Source organism: Cottoperca gobio, chromosome 23 (genome assembly GCF_900634415.1).
Source record: "Cottoperca gobio chromosome 23, fCotGob3.1, whole genome shotgun sequence".
Lineage (NCBI taxonomy): Eukaryota > Metazoa > Chordata > Actinopteri > Perciformes > Bovichtidae > Cottoperca > Cottoperca gobio.
Genome location: NC_041377.1, coordinates 14,750,857 through 14,772,539, shown reverse-complemented (window position 1 = coordinate 14,772,539; position 21,683 = coordinate 14,750,857). Strand labels below are relative to the sequence as shown.

At 39.0% G+C, this 21,683-nt stretch overlaps 1 protein-coding gene and 19 non-coding genes across 20 annotated transcripts in view; all 20 read right to left on the bottom strand.

Moving 5' to 3' along the window:
- rerg (RAS-like, estrogen-regulated, growth inhibitor) overlaps window positions 1-8,895 on the bottom strand; it is a 44,292-nt gene extending 35,397 nt beyond the window's left edge. Inside the window, exons 1-2 of the mRNA XM_029461539.1 lie at window positions 8,592-8,895; window positions 2,685-2,820 (exon numbers count right to left, since the gene is read on the bottom strand). Coding sequence (XP_029317399.1) covers window positions 2,685-2,745 — 61 coding nt within the window. The 5' untranslated portion in view covers window positions 2,746-2,820; window positions 8,592-8,895. The remainder of the gene's footprint in view (window positions 1-2,684; window positions 2,821-8,591) is intronic.
- Window positions 8,896-10,023: 1,128 nt separating this feature from the next.
- Window positions 10,024-10,095, bottom strand: trnaq-cug (transfer RNA glutamine (anticodon CUG)). Its single transcript has one exon. It is a non-coding gene; the product is annotated as a tRNA-Gln (tRNA).
- A 525-nt stretch (window positions 10,096-10,620) lies between these two features.
- On the bottom strand, window positions 10,621-10,692 carry trnaq-uug (transfer RNA glutamine (anticodon UUG)). Its single transcript has one exon. It is a non-coding gene; the product is annotated as a tRNA-Gln (tRNA).
- A 230-nt stretch (window positions 10,693-10,922) lies between these two features.
- Window positions 10,923-10,994, bottom strand: trnaq-cug (transfer RNA glutamine (anticodon CUG)). Its single transcript has one exon. It is a non-coding gene; the product is annotated as a tRNA-Gln (tRNA).
- Window positions 10,995-11,224: 230 nt separating this feature from the next.
- trnaq-cug (transfer RNA glutamine (anticodon CUG)) lies at window positions 11,225-11,296 on the bottom strand. The gene has a single exon. It is a non-coding gene; the product is annotated as a tRNA-Gln (tRNA).
- Window positions 11,297-11,821: 525 nt separating this feature from the next.
- Window positions 11,822-11,893, bottom strand: trnaq-uug (transfer RNA glutamine (anticodon UUG)). Its single transcript has one exon. It is a non-coding gene; the product is annotated as a tRNA-Gln (tRNA).
- Window positions 11,894-12,123: 230 nt separating this feature from the next.
- trnaq-cug (transfer RNA glutamine (anticodon CUG)) lies at window positions 12,124-12,195 on the bottom strand. The gene has a single exon. It is a non-coding gene; the product is annotated as a tRNA-Gln (tRNA).
- A 525-nt stretch (window positions 12,196-12,720) lies between these two features.
- On the bottom strand, window positions 12,721-12,792 carry trnaq-uug (transfer RNA glutamine (anticodon UUG)). The gene has a single exon. It is a non-coding gene; the product is annotated as a tRNA-Gln (tRNA).
- Window positions 12,793-13,022: 230 nt separating this feature from the next.
- trnaq-cug (transfer RNA glutamine (anticodon CUG)) lies at window positions 13,023-13,094 on the bottom strand. Its single transcript has one exon. It is a non-coding gene; the product is annotated as a tRNA-Gln (tRNA).
- Window positions 13,095-13,619: 525 nt separating this feature from the next.
- Window positions 13,620-13,691, bottom strand: trnaq-uug (transfer RNA glutamine (anticodon UUG)). The gene has a single exon. It is a non-coding gene; the product is annotated as a tRNA-Gln (tRNA).
- Window positions 13,692-13,922: 231 nt separating this feature from the next.
- On the bottom strand, window positions 13,923-13,994 carry trnaq-uug (transfer RNA glutamine (anticodon UUG)). The gene has a single exon. It is a non-coding gene; the product is annotated as a tRNA-Gln (tRNA).
- A 230-nt stretch (window positions 13,995-14,224) lies between these two features.
- On the bottom strand, window positions 14,225-14,296 carry trnaq-cug (transfer RNA glutamine (anticodon CUG)). The gene has a single exon. It is a non-coding gene; the product is annotated as a tRNA-Gln (tRNA).
- A 230-nt stretch (window positions 14,297-14,526) lies between these two features.
- trnaq-cug (transfer RNA glutamine (anticodon CUG)) lies at window positions 14,527-14,598 on the bottom strand. The gene has a single exon. It is a non-coding gene; the product is annotated as a tRNA-Gln (tRNA).
- A 231-nt stretch (window positions 14,599-14,829) lies between these two features.
- On the bottom strand, window positions 14,830-14,901 carry trnaq-cug (transfer RNA glutamine (anticodon CUG)). The gene has a single exon. It is a non-coding gene; the product is annotated as a tRNA-Gln (tRNA).
- Window positions 14,902-15,427: 526 nt separating this feature from the next.
- On the bottom strand, window positions 15,428-15,499 carry trnaq-uug (transfer RNA glutamine (anticodon UUG)). Its single transcript has one exon. It is a non-coding gene; the product is annotated as a tRNA-Gln (tRNA).
- Window positions 15,500-16,629: 1,130 nt separating this feature from the next.
- trnaq-uug (transfer RNA glutamine (anticodon UUG)) lies at window positions 16,630-16,701 on the bottom strand. The gene has a single exon. It is a non-coding gene; the product is annotated as a tRNA-Gln (tRNA).
- Window positions 16,702-16,931: 230 nt separating this feature from the next.
- trnaq-cug (transfer RNA glutamine (anticodon CUG)) lies at window positions 16,932-17,003 on the bottom strand. Its single transcript has one exon. It is a non-coding gene; the product is annotated as a tRNA-Gln (tRNA).
- An 820-nt stretch (window positions 17,004-17,823) lies between these two features.
- Window positions 17,824-17,895, bottom strand: trnaq-cug (transfer RNA glutamine (anticodon CUG)). Its single transcript has one exon. It is a non-coding gene; the product is annotated as a tRNA-Gln (tRNA).
- An 820-nt stretch (window positions 17,896-18,715) lies between these two features.
- Window positions 18,716-18,787, bottom strand: trnaq-cug (transfer RNA glutamine (anticodon CUG)). The gene has a single exon. It is a non-coding gene; the product is annotated as a tRNA-Gln (tRNA).
- A 1,115-nt stretch (window positions 18,788-19,902) lies between these two features.
- On the bottom strand, window positions 19,903-19,974 carry trnaq-uug (transfer RNA glutamine (anticodon UUG)). Its single transcript has one exon. It is a non-coding gene; the product is annotated as a tRNA-Gln (tRNA).
- Between the last annotated feature and the right edge of the window lie 1,709 nt (window positions 19,975-21,683).

The window sequence follows — 21,683 nt, the reverse complement described above, 5'->3', positions numbered from 1 at the left end:
ACAGAGTAAAATAAAAATGACTACAGATATGGTCATGGGACAGAGTATTTATGGCTCAAAACCTTGCTAGTGACTACTTTATTTATTATTGCTGGGATCCACTCACTGTGATTGTCTGTGTGTGTTTAGCGGGGACCAACTTGGAGGTACAGTAATTGGACAAATGTATCTTATTCCTAACCCCAGTTTCCCTCCACTGAGTCTATAAACCAAAAGTTTAGGCTGCAAAGTGTCCGAACAGCCAACTTGAGTTATACACGCTCTTTATTTGGGGCTGCATTGGCTCTGTAGGAGTCCAGTTCAGACCATCATGGAGGAGCCCAGCAAACTCTCAACGACGCCAAGACGCTCAGCTCTGCTCCTGCTCGTTGGGAACACATTTTTCCACCCAGCGGGGAACCAAACAAGCTTCTGGATGTGAATGATCACCACAGACATACACTGAGGTCCAACTAAAATAGGAAACATTAGCAGCAGAAGGCATGTGAACACTCACTGTTGTCCAAGTCAAGATGGAAACATGGGTTCATGGCTTGAACTTGCAAGTTATATAATTCTACTGTGATTGAAGGTTTTTATAATTCAATAGTTAAATATATAAGGAATAAGGAATCAAATTCAGGCATCAGTTCTTTTAATTTCATCCTAACATGTAGACCTGTCCAAATAGATTATATTTTTCCCATATTGTTCGGCCCTACTGGGTAGGCAGGTGGTAGGTTGGTTGAACTGTAGCCCTCTTTTTTAAAAGCATTAGATACTAGTCTTTGGCTGAAATGGAAGTAGAGTAAAAAGAGTTTTATGAACCACAAAAGAGTTTTCACTCCAACACACCAGAAGGTTTTCTCCTCTCTGTCATATTGTGGGAGTGAAGTGGGAGGGAGTACGGCCCATGTCCCAACATTTGCCCATTTGAGAGAAGGCTGATTCATTAGCATCCGTGGGCTTCCACTAAAGGGCTATGTTTAGATGAGAGCTGCTCATTGTTGAAGGGATCACCAGGGATACATGCAGCGTCAGATGTGACAACAATGTCCGTTTTTGTGCATTATAAAGAGCATGACAGAAGAGGATCAAGCAACTGTAAAGCTGCATGACTCAACCTTCCACGTCATCGACCACGGCCCAGGTAACTTTTGGGGTCTGATATTAATAGTTTTTATGAATAAAAGCTTGAATTGTATCTGTGTTTTTTTTTCTCAAAACTTGTACTATACATACAGCTCTTCAAGTTCATACATTTTAAATACATTAAACGCTCCGATAATGCAACCTTCTTATGTGAGTGCTCTGATTTCTGAACGTATTATTTGCTTGTGAAACTGCAGGCTTATGCTGTTGTTGTTATTTAGCCTTTATATAGCACTTTAGAATTTTTTTTAAAGAAAATGGTCGACCCCTCGCAATTAACTGCCACCTTAGTCACTTCATCACGGCGCCTGGTCAGGGTGTCGGTCTAAAAAAAATACATCTGTAACTAATCAGTAGTAATATAGGCCTATGTCTGTTTCAATGCATATGCCACCGACCCCCTCCGCATGCCCTGCCCTGCCATTGTTTAGACGAGCTCTGCGGTCCATGGACCACGTGATAAGGGGGTTGGTATTAAAAAACAATTTTCCATCAAGCAAATAACACGTTTATGTGGTGATCATGTTCTCGCAAGTGTCCAAATATAGGCCCCGAAGCCTGAATAAATAACCTAGTCAACCATTTCTAGTATTTTAAATGAAGAACACGAGGCTAGCGGCCACAGAACAGGAAGTCATAGTAAAAACTGGGGGAACAGGAGAAATGACAGCAATGGAAAAGAATCAGGGCAGGTGACAACTTTATCAAGAGGTGTGACAAGCTTTTGGGGGCGCACCACTTTCATTATGTAAGGAGTAGATGGCCAGGGCTAACAACACACTATAGTTTAGGAAAGAAGTTGCAGATTGGAGCTTTAATGTCTCAATTTCCTGAACAAGGTTTTAGATGTGCGTGTCAGACACCCTCAGCCTCAGTTTTACAACGGCACTCCTTTCAGCTGAACGCTATGAACTCTGCAGTACAGTACATGAGTTTACCTCCTTTAGGCATTTTAATGGCCTCCTTCGACAATGGAAGAGATTTCTAAGCATGTGTTCCAACAGCTGATTGCTCCGCAGAAGCAATCTGTCTTGTTTTGCAGCCGGTCAGGAAACATATGGTCTGTGTTATTGTGTCAGCTACAGCTGAGCCCGAGCTAGCCAGTTTACGGAGGAATGCTGAAAGCAAATGACACAGCTTACTTATCTGTGGGAGTGAAGGTATTTAAACCAGACCAAAAACAACCTCCTACTGAAATAATGCTGACGACGCAAACAAACTGAGTACGAGGAGAAGTTATAGCGGGTGTAAAAATACTGACAGGATGTTGGAAGGAAAACATTAGAAAGCAGAGGTCATGCTGAGACACACAGTGGCAACTTAAATGAGGTAAAATGCACAAATAAACCTGCAGATGCCGAGTTTAAGTCTTTAAAGGTTTCCTGGAAATGGATTTAAGATCAGTCTAAGCATCAAAATAAAGAGTACGAATCAGCCTGTTTTAAATCTAAAAACTTTCTTGTACTTTTTGGAACTTTGAATGAACAAAATACAGTAAGAAAGAAGGTTAATTATTACATATGACCAAATATTTGAATTTGTTAGCAGTTTACCTGACTTGCCCACCCCCGCTCTGCCGAAGACGGCCAGCTTCACCTCCGGGCTTTTGGCCATGACAGCAGCTGCGGCCAGCGAAGATCAGCAAACCAATCAGTGAGCTCCAAGGTCAGCCATCCATCCTTGCGAGGTCTGAGGAAACACGTAGGACAAGTTGATTTGTTAAATGCATCTGTAGTGTTGACACTAAAGCTTGAATGCTTTTTACTAGCATATGATTTTGAATGCTGTATTTTCCTTTTTTCTGGTATTTCTACTTTTAGATCTCACTGCCATTTGTGTATGTAAGGGGCTAATTTAATGTGAATTATTATGGAAATACTTATAACTGTTGTTATAATTTTGTTTTGTCATACTGTAATATACTGGGTAGCTTATATCTGGATTTCTGATATCATAAAAGTATATTCTTACTAATGTTTTCATATTGATGATTATCTAAAGTAACAGAACTCGTAGTTCAGTCAAGCCTGTTTTTGTGGGTTTTTTTCCTGTTTGTATTTTTGTGACCAAAGTGGTTCATAAATCCATGTTTGGGTATTTTTTTACATGCGCACAGTAAAGTGAAACAGATGAGCCTTCCTTAGAACGTGCAGAGACAGCAGTGTTTGTCCGTTTTGTGGCGTTGTTGAGCTCCTATCAGTGATTTTTCATGCAGGTGTGTGAGAGATGAGACAGAAAGATAAAAATAGCCGAGGACAGAGAGAGGAGGGGAGCATACAATAACGCAAGCACGGAGTTATTCAAAATAAAAACACACAACTGCAGCCTGTTAAAACAGCCAAGTGCAGGTCTGTTTATTGAGAAAACAACCCACTGTGAAGTTATCTCACATGGTAATTGATTCTAAACTTGTGCCTCAAACGCTCTGTTTTTCTTCTCGTTGTTCTTCCAACTTTTAACCAAAAACAAGCTGAGAGCAACTAGAATCTAATTGAATTTTGTTGAATTTATTCAGTAGTGCCAGCAGTGTGTTTGTAACGAGATGGTCAACAGACAATCCTGAATATAAGAGAAGACATGCACGTCATCAGCCCTGTCAGTCTGACCCATAACGCAGTGAAAATCACAAGTCAAAGAGTCAATGACCATTGACTATTATTTAGAATTCAACAAAAACACACGTTTGATAGTGTCTTTGATCAGGGGTGTCAAACTAATTTTAGTTAGTTTTTAGCCACATACAACCCAATTTGATCTCAAGTTAGTCGGACCAGTAAAATAACATTGCATAATAACCTATAAATAACGACAACTACAAATGTTTCCCTTTGTTTTAGTGCAAAAAAGTACAAGTACATTCTGAAAATGTTCACATTTAATGAACTATCTTTTTACAAAACATTATGAACAACCTGAAATTTCTTTAAAAAAAGAAAAGAAGTGCAACTTCAACAATATTATGCCTCATTGTAATTATCATATCATTTACTCATGTGCATTACAACTTACAGATCACAGTGTATCTACAAAGGCACAACACATTTAGTCACAGGTATCTGGAACTGAACAATATAGTATTGATTGGATGATTTTTATCATGTTAAGTTTCTGCTGTGACCAGGCCTTAAAAGGATTCTTCCCATTGTTTTAAATGGGGTTGTATGAGGTACTTATCCACAGTCAGTGCAGTAGATGGCGGATATTTTCCCTTTGCCATCAGACAGCCCTTTCCAACAGGGAACTGAAGCCGTTGAACACGGAACACTAAACACGAAAGTTCGACAGGACTTTCGGTGGCTAAAACATTGCTTTGCCCCACTTCAAAAAATATGAACTACCGCTTTAAGATCAAGGTTAATCTTAGGAAATATCATAAGAACCCCATAAGAAAGTGATATTTTCTTATTTGGCAGGAGAACGCCTTTGTGGATTTAAAGGTAAAAGCCAACTTGGATGAAATATATAAATATGACATTTTCATGCTAATGTCTTTTGGCAAGATACGGACTAATTCTGCCAGAGAGTTAAGAATCTAGATTTCTCTTGGCTCATCATTCACAGCATGTAATGGTTTTATATCATATAATACATATAAACATATTTCTGTTTCTCTTGTTAAACAACTACATGCCAGATATAATTTGATGTGATCAAGGGGCACAGAATCAGAAACAGATCTGGCTATCCGGGGCTGACAGTAATTCCCAAATTGTTAATTGTATTGTGTTTTCACAATAATGAAACACTCAATATGTGATCAAAGCTGACCGAAAACTAGCTTTCAAACATATCTGGGAGTTTTGAGAATTAATATCTGTATATAGCCTGCTGAAGTGTTTGAGAAATGATCTATCATCAGTGGCTGTCAAGAAAATGTCTTCATTCACCGCTGCGTTATTCTCTATTGGTTGAAATGTGATACAGCAACTACAAACTGAAAACAGATGTTCAGTACTCCCTGTCTGCTGGAATAAAACTGAAAAACACACTGAGACATGTTAGCCAGCTTCACACTGGTTGAAGTAATGAAGTGACAAACTTCCAGTGCTTTGCTTCCTCATCCACTGCAGCACACACACACACACACACACACACACACACACACACACACACACACACACACACACACACACACACACACACACACACACACACACACACACACACTCAGTTTCAGCTACCCTTTTATACCAACACACACATGCCCATATATGGTGTGGCTGTATGCCGCTTGGTTGTAACTCAAGTGGAGGTCAATCATCCACATATCTCTCTCTCTCTCTCTCTCTCTCTCTCTCTCTCTCTCTCTCTCTCTCTCTCTCTCTCTCTCAGCAAGGGCCATAATGGCAGCCGCCAGCGTCTTTAAATATTTTTGTTTTCATTAGGATTGCTGTAGACTCCACACAATTCCACCAACCAGACAGCACAGTTTGTTCTATTGTAGTAATGATAATAAAAGTGACAACATTAACATTTTGTTGCCTCTCCAGTTTAGTTTGAGGTGTTACAATTGAAGTGAATCAATGGAAGCCATTGGCTATTGTCTGACGACAATTTAGATTTTTATTAGCTTGGCTATTGGCTACTTGTGAAACAATCCGGTCGTAGACGTCGTCTTTTAACTCCAACTCTATTCTTACGTCTGAAGTTGCTAATCGGTCCGTAAACAATGATCAGCACACGGAAGAGGAAGTCATGGCCCGAATTCATTGTCCAGATACCTGCTGTCTACAGCGGAACTTCAGAAATATTGGCCATTGCCCGCAGAGGCTAAATCCTCATCAGACCAATGCCAATGGGTTCGGAGAGACTAGCGCCAGGCTAGCTGCTTCTCCTTATTTACAGTCTTTATGCTAAATTAAGCTAGCCGGCTGCTGGTTGTAGCTTCATATTTAGCATAGCATATGAGAGTCATATATATCTTATCATCTAACGCTCGGTAGGAAAAGGAAACCATTCCTTTAAAAATCAAATCCAATAATCCTCTCGCTATCGACAGGTTCGAAACATATACCGTATCTGATGTTGCCGGTGAGTTGGAGCCTATAAAGTGTTTCAGTAACGAATTGCTGCTGCATACTGATAATCAAAATTAAACAGACTAACTGAAGAGCTATTTCTGGAGAAGTTCTGCCTGAATCTAATTTCAAATTAGCTCTAAAATGAGAAGGTCCATGAACCGTGTTTTTGCAACATTTGCATGGACAGCTAAAAGGGTAAACTGTAATAGTAATATAACAGAAAGAAGGTTTGAGGTTGACTCACTCTGTAGGAGAGACAGAAAAAGTGTGGAGGGAATGTTTTAAGCCATTAGGCGTATGAATGTGAAATAATGGAAATATGTTGTATAGAATGTAAACAGAGTATGAATGGAATAGTAGCAACCCACAAAAACAGCTTGTACGCCTCCTAACAACAGACTTCTATCTCGTTTTTGTGTTCTGTTTTACACCTCACACATATAACTGTAAGCACACACACACACAGACACACACACACACACCACTGCAGTGTTCCCTCGCTCTCCCACGGAGCATCTGGGAAACACCAGCAGGAAGAGAGGAAAAGGCACACACACCAGTATCTCCGCACCGACACGGTCATTCTTCTTCCATTTTTTGCCATTTATGGTCTCCACCCACTCCAACCACCACCCTGACTCTCTCTCTCTCTCTCTCTCTCTCTCTCTCTCTCTCAGGCACACACACACACTCACACTCACACACCTCAGTCGTGTAATGAAGTCACAGAATAAAGAAAAAAACGGCTGCTCAACTCAACACAGTGACGCATCATTATGGGAGACTAGTTGTCTCTGTTTTCGGGTTATCCGTTCTTCCCATCCTTGTGAGTACGATATCTCAGGTCACTATTACCTCACAAAACATGTTGTTGTCCACAACTCAAATATTTCATGTGCTACTTTTCTATATTTCACATTAATGTCTACCAGGATAAAATAACAAAATGATAACATTTTGGACAGACATGGATGTAAACTGCAACCTGACTGGTTGGTGGAGGCAATCATTCTAGTTTCACCCATCCAAACTGTCAAACGTGTATATATTTTTCCCGCTGTGTGCCCAGCTGGGTTTTGTGTCATTTTCACCCTGAGAAATGAATCTGGGTGGTGGTGCCGTGGTTCAGGGAGATTACAGACCTCAGTTTCAAACCATGGGAGGAGACCTGCTGCACCACAGGCTATAGAAAGACTGCAAACCACAGGCCTCTCATCTAAATACATAAAGTGAACTGGCCCAGTGCTTGTCGAGGGAAACCAGTTTTGGAAAAGAATGCTATACAGTGTACTGCTCACTGCTAGTGTTTTCATCCAGAGGTGACAGGGCTCTGTCAGACCTCAGGATGCTAACCTTTTTTGATCAAACTATTTTTTATCTCAAGCGCCCCCATCTGAGAAGATTGTTGTCTTTCTCTGATGATTCACAGAATAAAGTTTTCTTCCCTCCGACGGCATAGTATTCAAGTAAAAAAAGTATTCAAATCATTTACTGAAGTAGAAATACCACAATGTAATGGTCCTTTACTCAAAAGATATATTTACATTTATCCAATCCAAAACATTGCTCCATAGCGCTACTAGCTTCAAGGGGTACCATTAATGAATAATAAATAAAGTTAAAATTAAAAATATTTATGATTCAGAAAGGCCACTTCCAAGGTGATATATTATTGGAAATATAATATTATTGTATTACTATTACAGTAAGTAAGCCTACTAATGTATTAACAGCATTATATATTTAAGATGATAGTATAATTTCTAAAATCTTACGTGTCAGCTGAGAGTGACTATAACTTGTTGTTTTAGAGGATGTTGAACTTTCTGTTATCTTATCTAGCCTTCATTCCCTTCATCTTAATTTTTGCTGTTATCCCACACACAACCTCCTTCAGGACCGCCGGGAGTCCCCCACCCAGCTTGGCATGCGCCCGTGCAGGATGTGTCGACTGACCCCAAATCCTATTGAGATGTGGGCTATTATGCAACACTCAGAGCTGCTCATGAATGCCAATTACGTCCTCGAACTAAACAGGGGAAGGTGGAGGGAGATCAAGCAGCAAAGTAACATGAAACTGCATGAAGATTGAACAAGACATACACTATTGAGATTGAATGTGTTGTCATTTAACAACCCAAAAGTCTGATATGTCCAACTTTTAAGATGTTACTGCACTTCATCTTAGAAAAAAACAAAGATTACTGAGACTGTAGAATGTAACATATTTGAATATCGAGCAAAGAAAATGTCCATTTAAAGTCACGGAATACCAAAACATGTCGCCGTGTCCACCCGAACGCATCTAAATATTATTTTAGACTTACTTATAATATTAAACCTGACCTGACCACAGGTTTGATCATCAACACACCTCCGTGTTACAGAGCTGTCAGGAGGGAACACACCTCACATGAAAACACCGGCAGGAATACTCACCAGCAACCGCTGAATGCAGTAATAATCTCCCGGTGGTGAAACGCTGATCAGGAAGAGAAGAACAATAAATGTTTTAAGTTGTCAGGTCTGCTGATCAACAATGATGCGTCTGACCTTCCCGGGGGTAGATGCGGAGGCAGGAGTGATGTATGGGCTACAGCTGGATGGACAGAGAGGTGGGTAGATGGACAGATCCCGTCCGGACATACCAAGCATCAGCTCTCACTAGGATGAATGAATCCCTAAAACGCTGGGTCACAGGAAATATATGGAGCGGAGCTGCTGGAGATCCCGACACTCTGCTGCCTCTGATCAGGCTGCTGCTGCATGCCGCTGCATCTCCACACTGAGGGAGGACAGTGACATCTAATGGCAGGAAGCGATACAGCAAGCTCTGGGGTTCTAAAATCAGAATCAGAAATCCTTTATTAGTCCCACAACAGGTGAAATGAAGTGAAGGGAAGTAAAGTTGCAAGCACACGATAATAAAAAATTTAATAAAAAATATAGGTAGGCTACATAGTTAAAATAAGTACAACATGGTTGAGTAGTATATAAAACATTATAAAAAGTGAATATTGCACATGGCAGTGATAATTGCACAAAATTAATGGAATAGTCTGTTCTTGGCGTGGTGGTCTACCAGGGGTCGTGGTGATTGTGCAGTCTGACCGCTGCAGGGAGAAAGGACCTACGCCCTATGGTATCTCTCAGTGAGACACCGCGGGTGAAGCAGCCTGTCGCTGAAGGAGCTGCACAGTGCAAGACAAAGTGTCTTGGAGGGGGTGGGGCATGTTGTCCAATAGAGATGACAGCTTGGCCATCATTCTTCACCCATTTACAGGAAACAACACACTTCACTTAATAACAATGATCTATAAGCAGTTTTTAGGGGGAACGAGGACAACGCCATCCCAGGAAATTCCACTCTCATCTTTGAAGTGGAGCTGCTGAATGTTAGTTGATGTTGAAGTTTGCTCTTCAGTTACTTATCTCAACATCTACAACATCTCTGACACAAATAGCTGTTAATTAAATTACAGAATGTACCACTGAATTCTTGTATGTGTCCTTTTTCTTCATCCACACTTTATGGCTAATGATACTAAAACTGAGTCGCAAAACCTAGCTTTCTTTAAACTACTTTAATTCAGGTTCCAATGAGATTTGAGCTCAGATCACTGGATTACACCATGGAACCATAAAAGGATCTAGTTCTGTTGCTGTACTAGCAACAAGGGATGTCACGAAAACCGATAGTTCGGTAACAGGTCGATGCCGAAATTATGAAAATGTGACTGTACTCACTTTTCTACAGTACAGAATGTACCTCTGAATTCATTGATTTATCCTTTTTCATCCTCCATATTTTATGGCTAATGATACTAAGACTGAGTCGCAAAACCTAGCTTTCTTTAAACTACTTTAATTCAGGTTCCACTGAGATTTGAACTCAGATCACTGGATTCAGAGTCCAGAGTGCTAACCATTACACCATGGAACCATAAAAGGTTATGTTCTGTTGCTGTACTAGCAACAAGGGATGTCACGAGAACCGATAGTTCGGTAACAGGTCGATGCCAAAATTATGAAAATGTGTCTGTACTCACTTTTCTACAGTACAGAATGTACCACTGAATTCTTGTATGTGTCCTTTTTCTTCCTCCACACTTTATGGCTAATGATACTAAAACTGAGTCGCAAAACCTAGCTTTCTTTAAACTACTTTAATTCAGGTTCCAATGAGATTTGAACTCAGATCACTGGATTCAGAGTGCTAACCATTACACCATGGAACCATAAAAGGTTAGGTTCTGTTGCTGTACTAGCAACAAGGGATGTCACGAGAACCGATAGTTAGGTAACAGGTCGATGCCAAAATTATGAAAATGTGACTGTACTCACTTTTCTACAGTACAGAATGTACCTCTGAATTCATTGATTTATCCTTTTTCATCCTCCATATTTTACTGGCAATCTTACCCTAACTAAAATGTGAATGCTAACTTTCTTTAAATGACTTTAATTCAGGTTCCACTGAGAATTGAACTCAGATCACTGGAGTCAAAGTCCAGAGTGCTAACCATTACACCATGGAACCATAAAAGATCATATTCTGTTGTTGTACTAGCAACAAGGGATGTCACAAAAACCGATAGTTCGGTAACAAGTTGATGCCGAAATTATGAAAACGTGACTGTACTCACTTTACTACAGTACAGACTGTACCTCTGAATTCATTGATTTATCCTTTTTCATCCTCCATATTTTATGGCTAATGATACTAAGACTGAGTCGCAAAACCTAGCTTTCTTTAAACTACTTTAATTCAGGTTCCACTGAGATTTGAACTCAGATCACTGGATTCAGAGTCCAGAGTGCTAACCATTACACCATGGAACCATAAAAGGTTATGTTCTGTTGCTGTACTAGCAACAAGGGATGTCACGAGAACCGATAGTTAGGTAACAGGTCGATGCCGAAATTATGAAAATGTGACTGTACTCACTTTTCTACAGTACAGAATGTACCTCTGAATTCATTGATTTATCCTTTTTCATCCTCCATATTTTATGGCTAATGATACTAAGACTGAGTCGCAAAACCTAGCTTTCTTTAAACTACTTTAATTCAGGTTCCACTGAGATTTGAACTCAGATCACTGGATTCAGAGTCCAGAGTGCTAACCATTACACCATGGAACCATAAAAGGTTATGTTCTGTTGCTGTACTAGCAACAAGGGATGTCACGAGAACCGATAGTTCGGTAACAGGTCGATGCCAAAATTATGAAAATGTGTCTGTACTCACTTTTCTACAGTACAGAATGTACCACTGAATTCTTGTATGTGTCCTTTTTCTTCCTCCACACTTTATGGCTAATGATACTAAAACTGAGTCGCAAAACCTAGCTTTCTTTAAACTACTTTAATTCAGGTTCCAATGAGATTTGAACTCAGATCACTGGATTCAGAGTGCTAACCATTACACCATGGAACCATAAAAGGTTAGGTTCTGTTGCTGTACTAGCAACAAGGGATGTCACGAGAACCGATAGTTAGGTAACAGGTCGATGCCAAAATTATGAAAATGTGACTGTACTCACTTTTCTACAGTACAGAATGTACCTCTGAATTCATTGATTTATCCTTTTTCATCCTCCATATTTTACTGGCAATCCTGCCATAACTAAAATGTGAATGCTAACTTTCTTTAAATGACTTTAATTCAGGTTCCACTGAGATTTGAACTCAGATCACTGGAGTCAAAGTCCAGAGTGCTAACCATTAAAGCATGGAACCATAAAAGATCATATTCTGTTGTTGTACTAGCAACAAGGGATGTCACAAAAACCGATAGTTCGGTAACAAGTTGATGCCGAAATTATGAAAACGTGACTGTACTCACTTTACTACAGTACAGACTGTACCTCTGAATTCATTGATTTATCCTTTTTCATCCTCCATATTTTATGGCTAATGATACTAAGACTGAGTCGCAAAACCTAGCTTTCTTTAAACTACTTTAATTCAGGTTCCACTGAGATTTGAACTCAGATCACTGGATTCAGAGTCCAGAGTGCTAACCATTACACCATGGAACCATAAAAGGTTATGTTCTGTTGCTGTACTAGCAACAAGGGATGTCACGAGAACCGATAGTTCGGTAACAGGTCGATGCCAAAATTATGAAAATGTGTCTGTACTCACTTTTCTACAGTACAGAATGTACCACTGAATTCTTGTATGTGTCCTTTTTCTTCCTCCACACTTTATGGCTAATGATACTAAAACTGAGTCGCAAAACCTAGCTTTCTTTAAACTACTTTAATTCAGGTTCCAATGAGATTTGAACTCAGATCACTGGATTCAGAGTGCTAACCATTACACCATGGAACCATAAAAGGTTAGGTTCTGTTGCTGTACTAGCAACAAGGGATGTCACGAGAACCGATAGTTAGGTAACAGGTCGATGCCAAAATTATGAAAATGTGACTGTACTCACTTTTCTACAGTACAGAATGTACCTCTGAATTCATTGATTTATCCTTTTTCATCCTCCATATTTTACTGGCAATCCTGCCATAACTAAAATGTGAATGCTAACTTTCTTTAAATGACTTTAATTCAGGTTCCACTGAGAATTGAACTCAGATCACTGGAGTCAAAGTCCAGAGTGCTAACCATTACACCATGGAACCATAAAAGATCATATTCTGTTGTTGTACTAGCAACAAGGGATGTCACAAAAACCGATAGTTCGGTAACAAGTTGATGCCGAAATTATGAAAACGTGACTGTACTCACTTTACTACAGTACAGACTGTACCTCTGAATTCATTGATTTATCCTTTTTCATCCTCCATATTTTATGGCTAATGATACTAAGACTGAGTCGCAAAACCTAGCTTTCTTTAAACTACTTTAATTCAGGTTCCACTGAGATTTGAACTCAGATCACTGGATTCAGAGTCCAGAGTGCTAACCATTACACCATGGAACCATAAAAGGTTATGTTCTGTTGCTGTACTAGCAACAAGGGATGTCACGAGAACCGATAGTTCGGTAACAGGTCGATGCCAAAATTATGAAAATGTGTCTGTACTCACTTTTCTACAGTACAGAATGTACCACTGAATTCTTGTATGTGTCCTTTTTCTTCCTCCACACTTTATGGCTAATGATACTAAAACTGAGTCGCAAAACCTAGCTTTCTTTAAACTACTTTAATTCAGGTTCCAATGAGATTTGAACTCAGATCACTGGATTCAGAGTGCTAACCATTACACCATGGAACCATAAAAGGTTAGGTTCTGTTGCTGTACTAGCAACAAGGGATGTCACGAGAACCGATAGTTAGGTAACAGGTCGATGCCAAAATTATGAAAATGTGACTGTACTCACTTTTCTACAGTACAGAATGTACCTCTGAATTCATTGATTTATCCTTTTTCATCCTCCATATTTTACTGGCAATCCTGCCATAACTAAAATGTGAATGCTAACTTTCTTTAAATGACTTTAATTCAGGTTCCACTGAGAATTGAACTCAGATCACTGAAGTCAAAGTCCAGAGTGCTAACCATTACACCATGGAACCATAAAAGATCATATTCTGTTGTTGTACTAGCAACAAGGGATGTCACAAAAACCGATAGTTCGGTAATAACTTGGATGCCGAAATTATGAAAACGTGACTGTACTCACTTTACTACAGTACAGACTGTACCTCTGAATTCATTGATTTATCCTTTTTCATCCTCCATATTTTACTGGCAATCCTGCCATAACTAAAATGTGAATGCTAACTTTCTTTAAATGACTTTAATTCAGGTTCCACTGAGATTTGAACTCAGATCACTGGAGTCAAAGTCCAGAGTGCTAACCATTAAAGCATGGAACCATAAAAGATCATATTCTGTTGCTGTACTAGCAACAAGGGATGTCACAAAAACCGATAGTTCAGTAACAAGTTGATGCCGAAATTATGAAAACGTGACTGTACTCACTTTACTACAGTACAGACTGTACCTCTGAATTCATTGATTTATCCTTTTTCATCCTCCATATTTTATGGCTAATGATACTAAGACTGAGTCGCAAAACCTAGCTTTCTTTAAACTACTTTAATTCAGGTTCCACTGAGATTTGAACTCAGATCACTGGATTCAGAGTCCAGAGTGCTAACCATTACACCATGGAACCATAAAAGGTTATGTTCTGTTGCTGTACTAGCAACAAGGGATGTCACGAGAACCGATAGTTCGGTAACAGGTCGATGCCAAAATTATGAAAATGTGTCTGTACTCACTTTTCTACAGTACAGAATGTACCACTGAATTCTTGTATGTGTCCTTTTTCTTCCTCCACACTTTATGGCTAATGATACTAAAACTGAGTCGCAAAACCTAGCTTTCTTTAAACTACTTTAATTCAGGTTCCAATGAGATTTGAACTCAGATCACTGGATTCAGAGTCCAGAGTGCTAACCATTACACCATGGAACCATAAAAGGTTAGGTTCTGTTGCTGTACTAGCAACAAGGGATGTCACGAGAACCGATAGTTAGGTAACAGGTCGATGCCAAAATTATGAAAATGTGACTGTACTCACTTTTCTACAGTACAGAATGTACCTCTGAATTCATTGATTTATCCTTTTTCATCCTCCATATTTTACTGGCTAATGATACTAAGACTGAGTCGCAAAACCTAGCTTTCTTTAAACTACTTTAATTCAGGTTCCACTGAGATTTGAACTCAGATCACTGGATTCAGAGTCCAGAGTGCTAACCATTACACCATGGAACCATAAAAGGTTATGTTCTAGTTGCTGTACTAGCAACAAGGGATGTCACGAGAACCGATAGTTCGGTAACAGGTCGATGCCAAAATTATGAAAATGTGTCTGTACTCACTTTTCTACAGTACAGAATGTACCACTGAATTCTTGTATGTGTCCTTTTTCTTCCTCCACACTTTATGGCTAATGATACTAAAACTGAGTCGCAAAACCTAGCTTTCTTTAAACTACTTTAATTCAGGTTCCAATGAGATTTGAACTCAGATCACTGGATTCAGAGTGCTAACCATTACACCATGGAACCATAAAAGGTTAGGTTCTGTTGCTGTACTAGCAACAAGGGATGTCACGAGAACCGATAGTTAGGTAACAGGTCGATGCCAAAATTATGAAAATGTGACTGTACTCACTTTTCTACAGTACAGAATGTACCTCTGAATTCATTGATTTATCCTTTTTCATCCTCCATATTTTACTGGCAATCCTGCCATAACTAAAATGTGAATGCTAACTTTCTTTAAATGACTTTAATTCAGGTTCCACTGAGATTTGAACTCAGATCACTGGAGTCAAAGTCCAGAGTGCTAACCATTAAAGCATGGAACCATAAAAGATCATATTCTGTTGTTGTACTAGCAACAAGGGATGTCACAAAAACCGATAGTTCGGTAACAAGTTGATGCCGAAATTATGAAAACGTGACTGTACTCACTTTACTACAGTACAGACTGTACCTCTGAATTCATTGATTTATCCTTTTTCATCCTCCATATTTTATGGCTAATGATACTAAGACTGAGTCGCAAAACCTAGCTTTCTTTAAACTACTTTAATTCAGGTTCCACTGAGACTTTGAACTCAGATCACTGGATTCAGAGTCCAGAGTGCTAACCATTACACCATGGAACCATAAAAGGTTATGTTCTATTGCTGTACTAGCAACAAGGGATGTCACGAGAACCGATAGTTCGGTAACAGGTCGATGCCAAAATTATGAAAATGTGTCTGTACTCACTTTTCTACAGTACAGAATGTACCACTGAATTCTTGTATGTGTCCTTTTTCTTCCTCCACACTTTATGGCTAATGATACTAAAACTGAGTCGCAAAACCTAGCTTTCTTTAAAGTACTTTAATTCAGGTTCCAATGAGATTTGAACACAGATCACTGGATTCAGAGTGCTAACCATTACACCATGGAACCATAAAAGGTTAGGTTCTGTTGCTGTACTAGCAACAAGGGATGTCACGAGAACCGATAGTTAGGTAACAGGTCGATGCCAAAATTATGAAAATGTGACTGTACTCACTTTTCTACAGTACAGAATGTACCTCTGAATTCATTGATTTATCCTTTTTCATCCTCCATATTTTACTGGCAATCCTGCCATAACTAAAATGTGAATGCTAACTTTCTTTAAATGACTTTAATTCAGGTTCCACTGAGAATTGAACTCAGATCACTGAAGTCAAAGTCCAGAGTGCTAAAAATTACACCATGGAACCATAAAAGATCATATTCTGTTGTTGTACTAGCAACAAGGGATGTCACAAAAACCGATAGTTCGGTAATAACTTGGTGCCGAAATTATGAAAACGTGACTGTACTCACTTTACTACAGTACAGACTGTACCTCTGAATTCATTGATTTATCCTTTTTCATCCTCCATATTTTACTGGCAATCCTGCCATAACTAAAATGTGAATGCTAACTTTCTTTAAATGACTTTAATTCAGGTTCCACTGAGATTTGAACTCAGATCACTGGAGTCAAAGTCCAGAGTGCTAACCATTAAAGCATGGAACCATAAAAGATCATATTCTGTTGCTGTACTAGCAACAAGGGATGTCACAAAAACCGATAGTTCAGTAACAAGTTGATGCCGAAATTATGAAAACGTGACTGTACTCACTTTACTACAGTACAGACTGTACCTCTGAATTCTTTGATTTATCCTTTTTCATCCTCCATATTTTATGGCTAATGATACTAAGACTGAGTCGCAAAACCTAGCTTTCTTTAAACTACTTTAATTCAGGTTCCACTGAGATTTGAACTCAGATCACTGGATTCAGAGTCCAGAGTGCTAACCATTACACCATGGAACCATAAAAGGTTATGTTCTGTTGCTGTACTAGCAACAAGGGATGTCACGAGAACCGATAGTTCGGTAACAGGTCGATGCCAAAATTATGAAAATGTGTCTGTACTCACTTTTCTACAGTACAGAATGTACCACTGAATTCTTGTATGTGTCCTTTTTCTTCCTCCACACTTTATGGCTAATGATACTAAAACTGAGTCGCAAAACCTAGCTTTCTTTAAACTACTTTAATTCAGGTTCCAATGAGATTTGAACTCAGATCACTGGATTCAGAGTGCTAACCATTACACCATGGAACCATAAAAGGTTAGGTTCTGTTGCTGTACTAGCAACAAGGGATGTCACGAGAACCGATAGTTCGGTAACAGGTCGATGCCAAAATTATGAAAATGTGTCTGTACTCACTTTTCTACAGTACAGAATGTACCACTGAATTCTTGTATGTGTCCTTTTTCTTCCTCCACACTTTATGGCTAATGATACTAAAACTGAGTCGCAAAACCTAGCTTTCTTTAAAGTACTTTAATTCAGGTTCCAATGAGATTTGAACACAGATCACTGGATTCAGAGTGCTAACCATTACACCATGGAACCATAAAAGGTTAGGTTCTGTTGCTGTACTAGCAACAAGGGATGTCACGAGAACCGATAGTTAGGTAACAGGTCGATGCCAAAATTATGAAAATGTGACTGTACTCACTTTTCTACAGTACAGAATGTACCTCTGAATTCATTGATTTATCCTTTTTCATCCTCCATATTTTATGGCTAATGATACTAAGACTGAGTCGCAAAACCTAGCTTTCTTTAAACTACTTTAATTCAGGTTCCACTGAGATTTGAACTCTGATCACTGGATTCAGAGTCCAGAGTGCTAACCATTACACCATGGAACCATAAAAGGTTATGTTCTGTTGCTGTACTAGCAACAAGGGATGTCACGAGAACCGATAGTTCGGTAACAGGTCGATGCCAAAATTATGAAAATGTGTCTGTACTCACTTTTCTACAGTACAGAATGTACCACTGAATTCTTGTATGTGTCCTTTTTCTTCCTCCACACTTTATGGCTAATGATACTAAAACTGAGTCGCAAAACCTAGCTTTCTTTAAACTACTTTAATTCAGGTTCCAATGAGATTTGAACTCAGATCACTGGATTCAGAGTGCTAACCATTACACCATGGAACCATAAAAGGTTAGGTTCTGTTGCTGTACTAGCAACAAGGGATGTCACGAGAACCGATAGTTCGGTAACAGGTCGATGCCAAAATTATGAAAATGTGTCTGTACTCACTTTTCTACAGTACAGAATGTACCACTGAATTCTTGTATGTGTCCTTTTTCTTCCTCCACACTTTATGGCTAATGATACTAAAACTGAGTCGCAAAACCTAGCTTTCTTTAAAGTACTTTAATTCAGGTTCCAATGAGATTTGAACACAGATCACTGGATTCAGAGTGCTAACCATTACACCATGGAACCATAAAAGGTTAGGTTCTGTTGCTGTACTAGCAACAAGGGATGTCACGAGAACCGATAGTTAGGTAACAGGTCGATGCCAAAATTATGAAAATGTGACTGTACTCACTTTTCTACAGTACAGAATGTACCTCTGAATTCATTGATTTATCCTTTTTCATCCTCCATATTTTATGGCTAATGATACTAAGACTGAGTCGCAAAACCTAGCTTTCTTTAAACTACTTTAATTCAGGTTCCACTGAGATTTGAACTCTGATCACTGGATTCAGAGTCCAGAGTGCTAACCATTACACCATGGAACCATAAAAGGTTATGTTCTGTTGCTGTACTAGCAACAAGGGATGTCACGAGAACCGATAGTTCGGTAACAGGTCGATGCCAAAATTATGAAAATGTGTCTGTACTCACTTTTCTACAGTACAGAATGTACCACTGAATTCTTGTATGTGTCCTTTTTCTTCCTCCACACTTTATGGCTAATGATACTAAAACTGAGTCGCAAAACCTAGCTTTCTTTAAACTACTTTAATTCAGGTTCCAATGAGATTTGAACTCAGATCACTGGATTCAGAGTGCTAACCATTACACCATGGAACCATAAAAGGTTAGGTTCTGTTGCTGTACTAGCAACAAGGGATGTCACGAGAACCGATAGTTCGGTAACAGGTCGATGCCAAAATTATGAAAATGTGTCTGTACTCACTTTTCTACAGTACAGAATGTACCACTGAATTCTTGTATGTGTCCTTTTTCTTCCTCCACACTTTATGGCTAATGATACTAAAACTGAGTCGCAAAACCTAGCTTTCTTTAAAGTACTTTAATTCAGGTTCCAATGAGATTTGAACACAGATCACTGGATTCAGAGTGCTAACCATTAGACCATGGAACCATAAAAGGTTAGGTTCTGTTGCTGTACTAGCAACAAGGGATGTCACGAGAACCGATAGTTAGGTAACAGGTCGATGCCAAAATTATGAAAATGTGACTGTACTCACTTTTCTACAGTACAGAATGTACCTCTGAATTCATTGATTTATCCTTTTTCATCCTCCATATTTTATGGCTAATGATACTAAGACTGAGTCGCAAAACCTAGCTTTCTTTAAACTACTTTAATTCAGGTTCCACTGAGATTTGAACTCAGATCACTGGATTCAGAGTGCTAACCATTACACCATGGAACCATAAAAGGTTATGTTCTGTTGCTGTACTAGCAACAAGGGATGTCACGAGAACCGATAGTTAGGTAACAGGTCGATGCCAAAATTATGAAAATGTGACTGTACTCACTTTTCTACAGTACAGAATGTACCTCTGAATTCATTGATTTATCCTTTTTCATCCTCCATATTTTACTGGCAATCTTACCCTAACTAAAATGTGAATGCTAACTTTCTTTAAATTACTTTAATTCAGGTTCCACTGAGATTTGAACTCAGATCACTGGAGTCAAAGTCCAGAGTGCTAACCATTACACCATGGAACCATAAAAGATCATACTCTGTTGTTGTATTACCAACAAGGGATGTCACGAGAACCGATAGTTCGGTAACAGGTTGATGGCAAAATTATGAAAACGTGACTGTACTCACTTTACTACAGTACAGAATGTACCTCTGAATTCCTTTATGTATTGTGAAGTAAATAACTCCTGAATGTATTAATCCACACTTGAAAGACTATCATATGTATTTGTCTACCTCAATCAATACGCACTGAATGTATTACGTCCACAATATTGAATGTAAACACAGTATGGACACTTCCCCAGAACAGGTCAACAACCATCACTTCCTGACTGCTCACAAAGGAGCGTGACCGCGCCAATGGGGACCAATGAGGAGAAGGTTAACGCCTTCTCTGTAGTATTTAGCCATGTTTTACGATCCTTTGTTCACACTTCTCGCGGAACCGCCAGACAGCAACCTGGGTTTGCTTAGTGATTCAGCCTGTGGGCGCAGTGATGTGATTAGTGTTCTCAGCTGAGAGTATTTTCCATGTTTGACTTATCACGTTAATAAATATATCGATTTAACTAGAAGTTTGCTGTTTTGATTCGACATTCAAGCTCCGAGTTCTTCAACTTTTTCCTCAACAGTATCCTTTTTCGAAAGGAACATCTGGATCTGAGAACAGAGCCATTGAAAGAGGATGGGCTCCAACTTTGAAGGCTCTGTCCCATTCAGCACCTTTCTTTAGTGGAGAAAAACCCCACCAAAAATCCAACATGTCAAAGTGCAGAATTTTATCATGACCACTGTAGTCTGAATAGTTTCTGAACAAGTAGTTATTGTGCGTCTTCATATCACAACATTACTTATAATTGAATGTCGCAACTTAAAAAATATGTAAATGGAGCGACTTTAGCAAGGGCTAAGTGTACACATCCATATCAGGCATTTCAATTTCATTTAAAACAATGCCTGATAAGTGTACAGTCACCACTTCAAATGCCTAATTCTCCTTTGTACCACCAGAGGGAGACACACACCTTGTTATATTTCAACCGAACATGGACAAACACACAAAGAGGCCCTGTAAGAAGATAATTTGCTTAAACTTCCCTAATGGCGTCCCTTCCAGGAAACAGAATTCAATAATTCATAACAGGCGCTCATAAATTTCAATGAGTTTCTAATTAGGAGAGGCCCACAGTAATTGTCTCTGAGGCAGTTCTAACAGGAGGATATCATGCTGACAGATTGACAGAGTCCTTGTGGCAGATTGCCGCAAATCACCTAATTATAAGTAGAAGTCAAACTTTCAGCTTTTAATGATGATTATTTTGGCTTTATAGGATAATTTCACAATTGACAGAGAAAGGAAGAATTGGAGAGAGTTTGTGACAAATGCCCCATCCATGAATTTGAATTTTTTTTCGGCTACCAAAAATCAAATAAGAGTTCAGTATAATAAGTATCTTTATGAATTAAACGGCAATTAGCTTGTCTTAGTTTAGCATAAAAACAGTAGGTAAACAGCTATCCTGGCTCTGCCCAAAGGTGAGTAGGGCTATGAAAAATAGCAAATTGATGTTGTCACACTTAGGTTTACTGTATATATTAAAGAAGATGTGTTAATTAGTTAGCTGTAGAGATTCTGGTATGCTAGCTCAATCCAGTTAAGCTAAATTAACCGGCATCTGGATCCAGCACCATATTTTTAACAGAGAATATATGAGAGTGTTAGCTATGG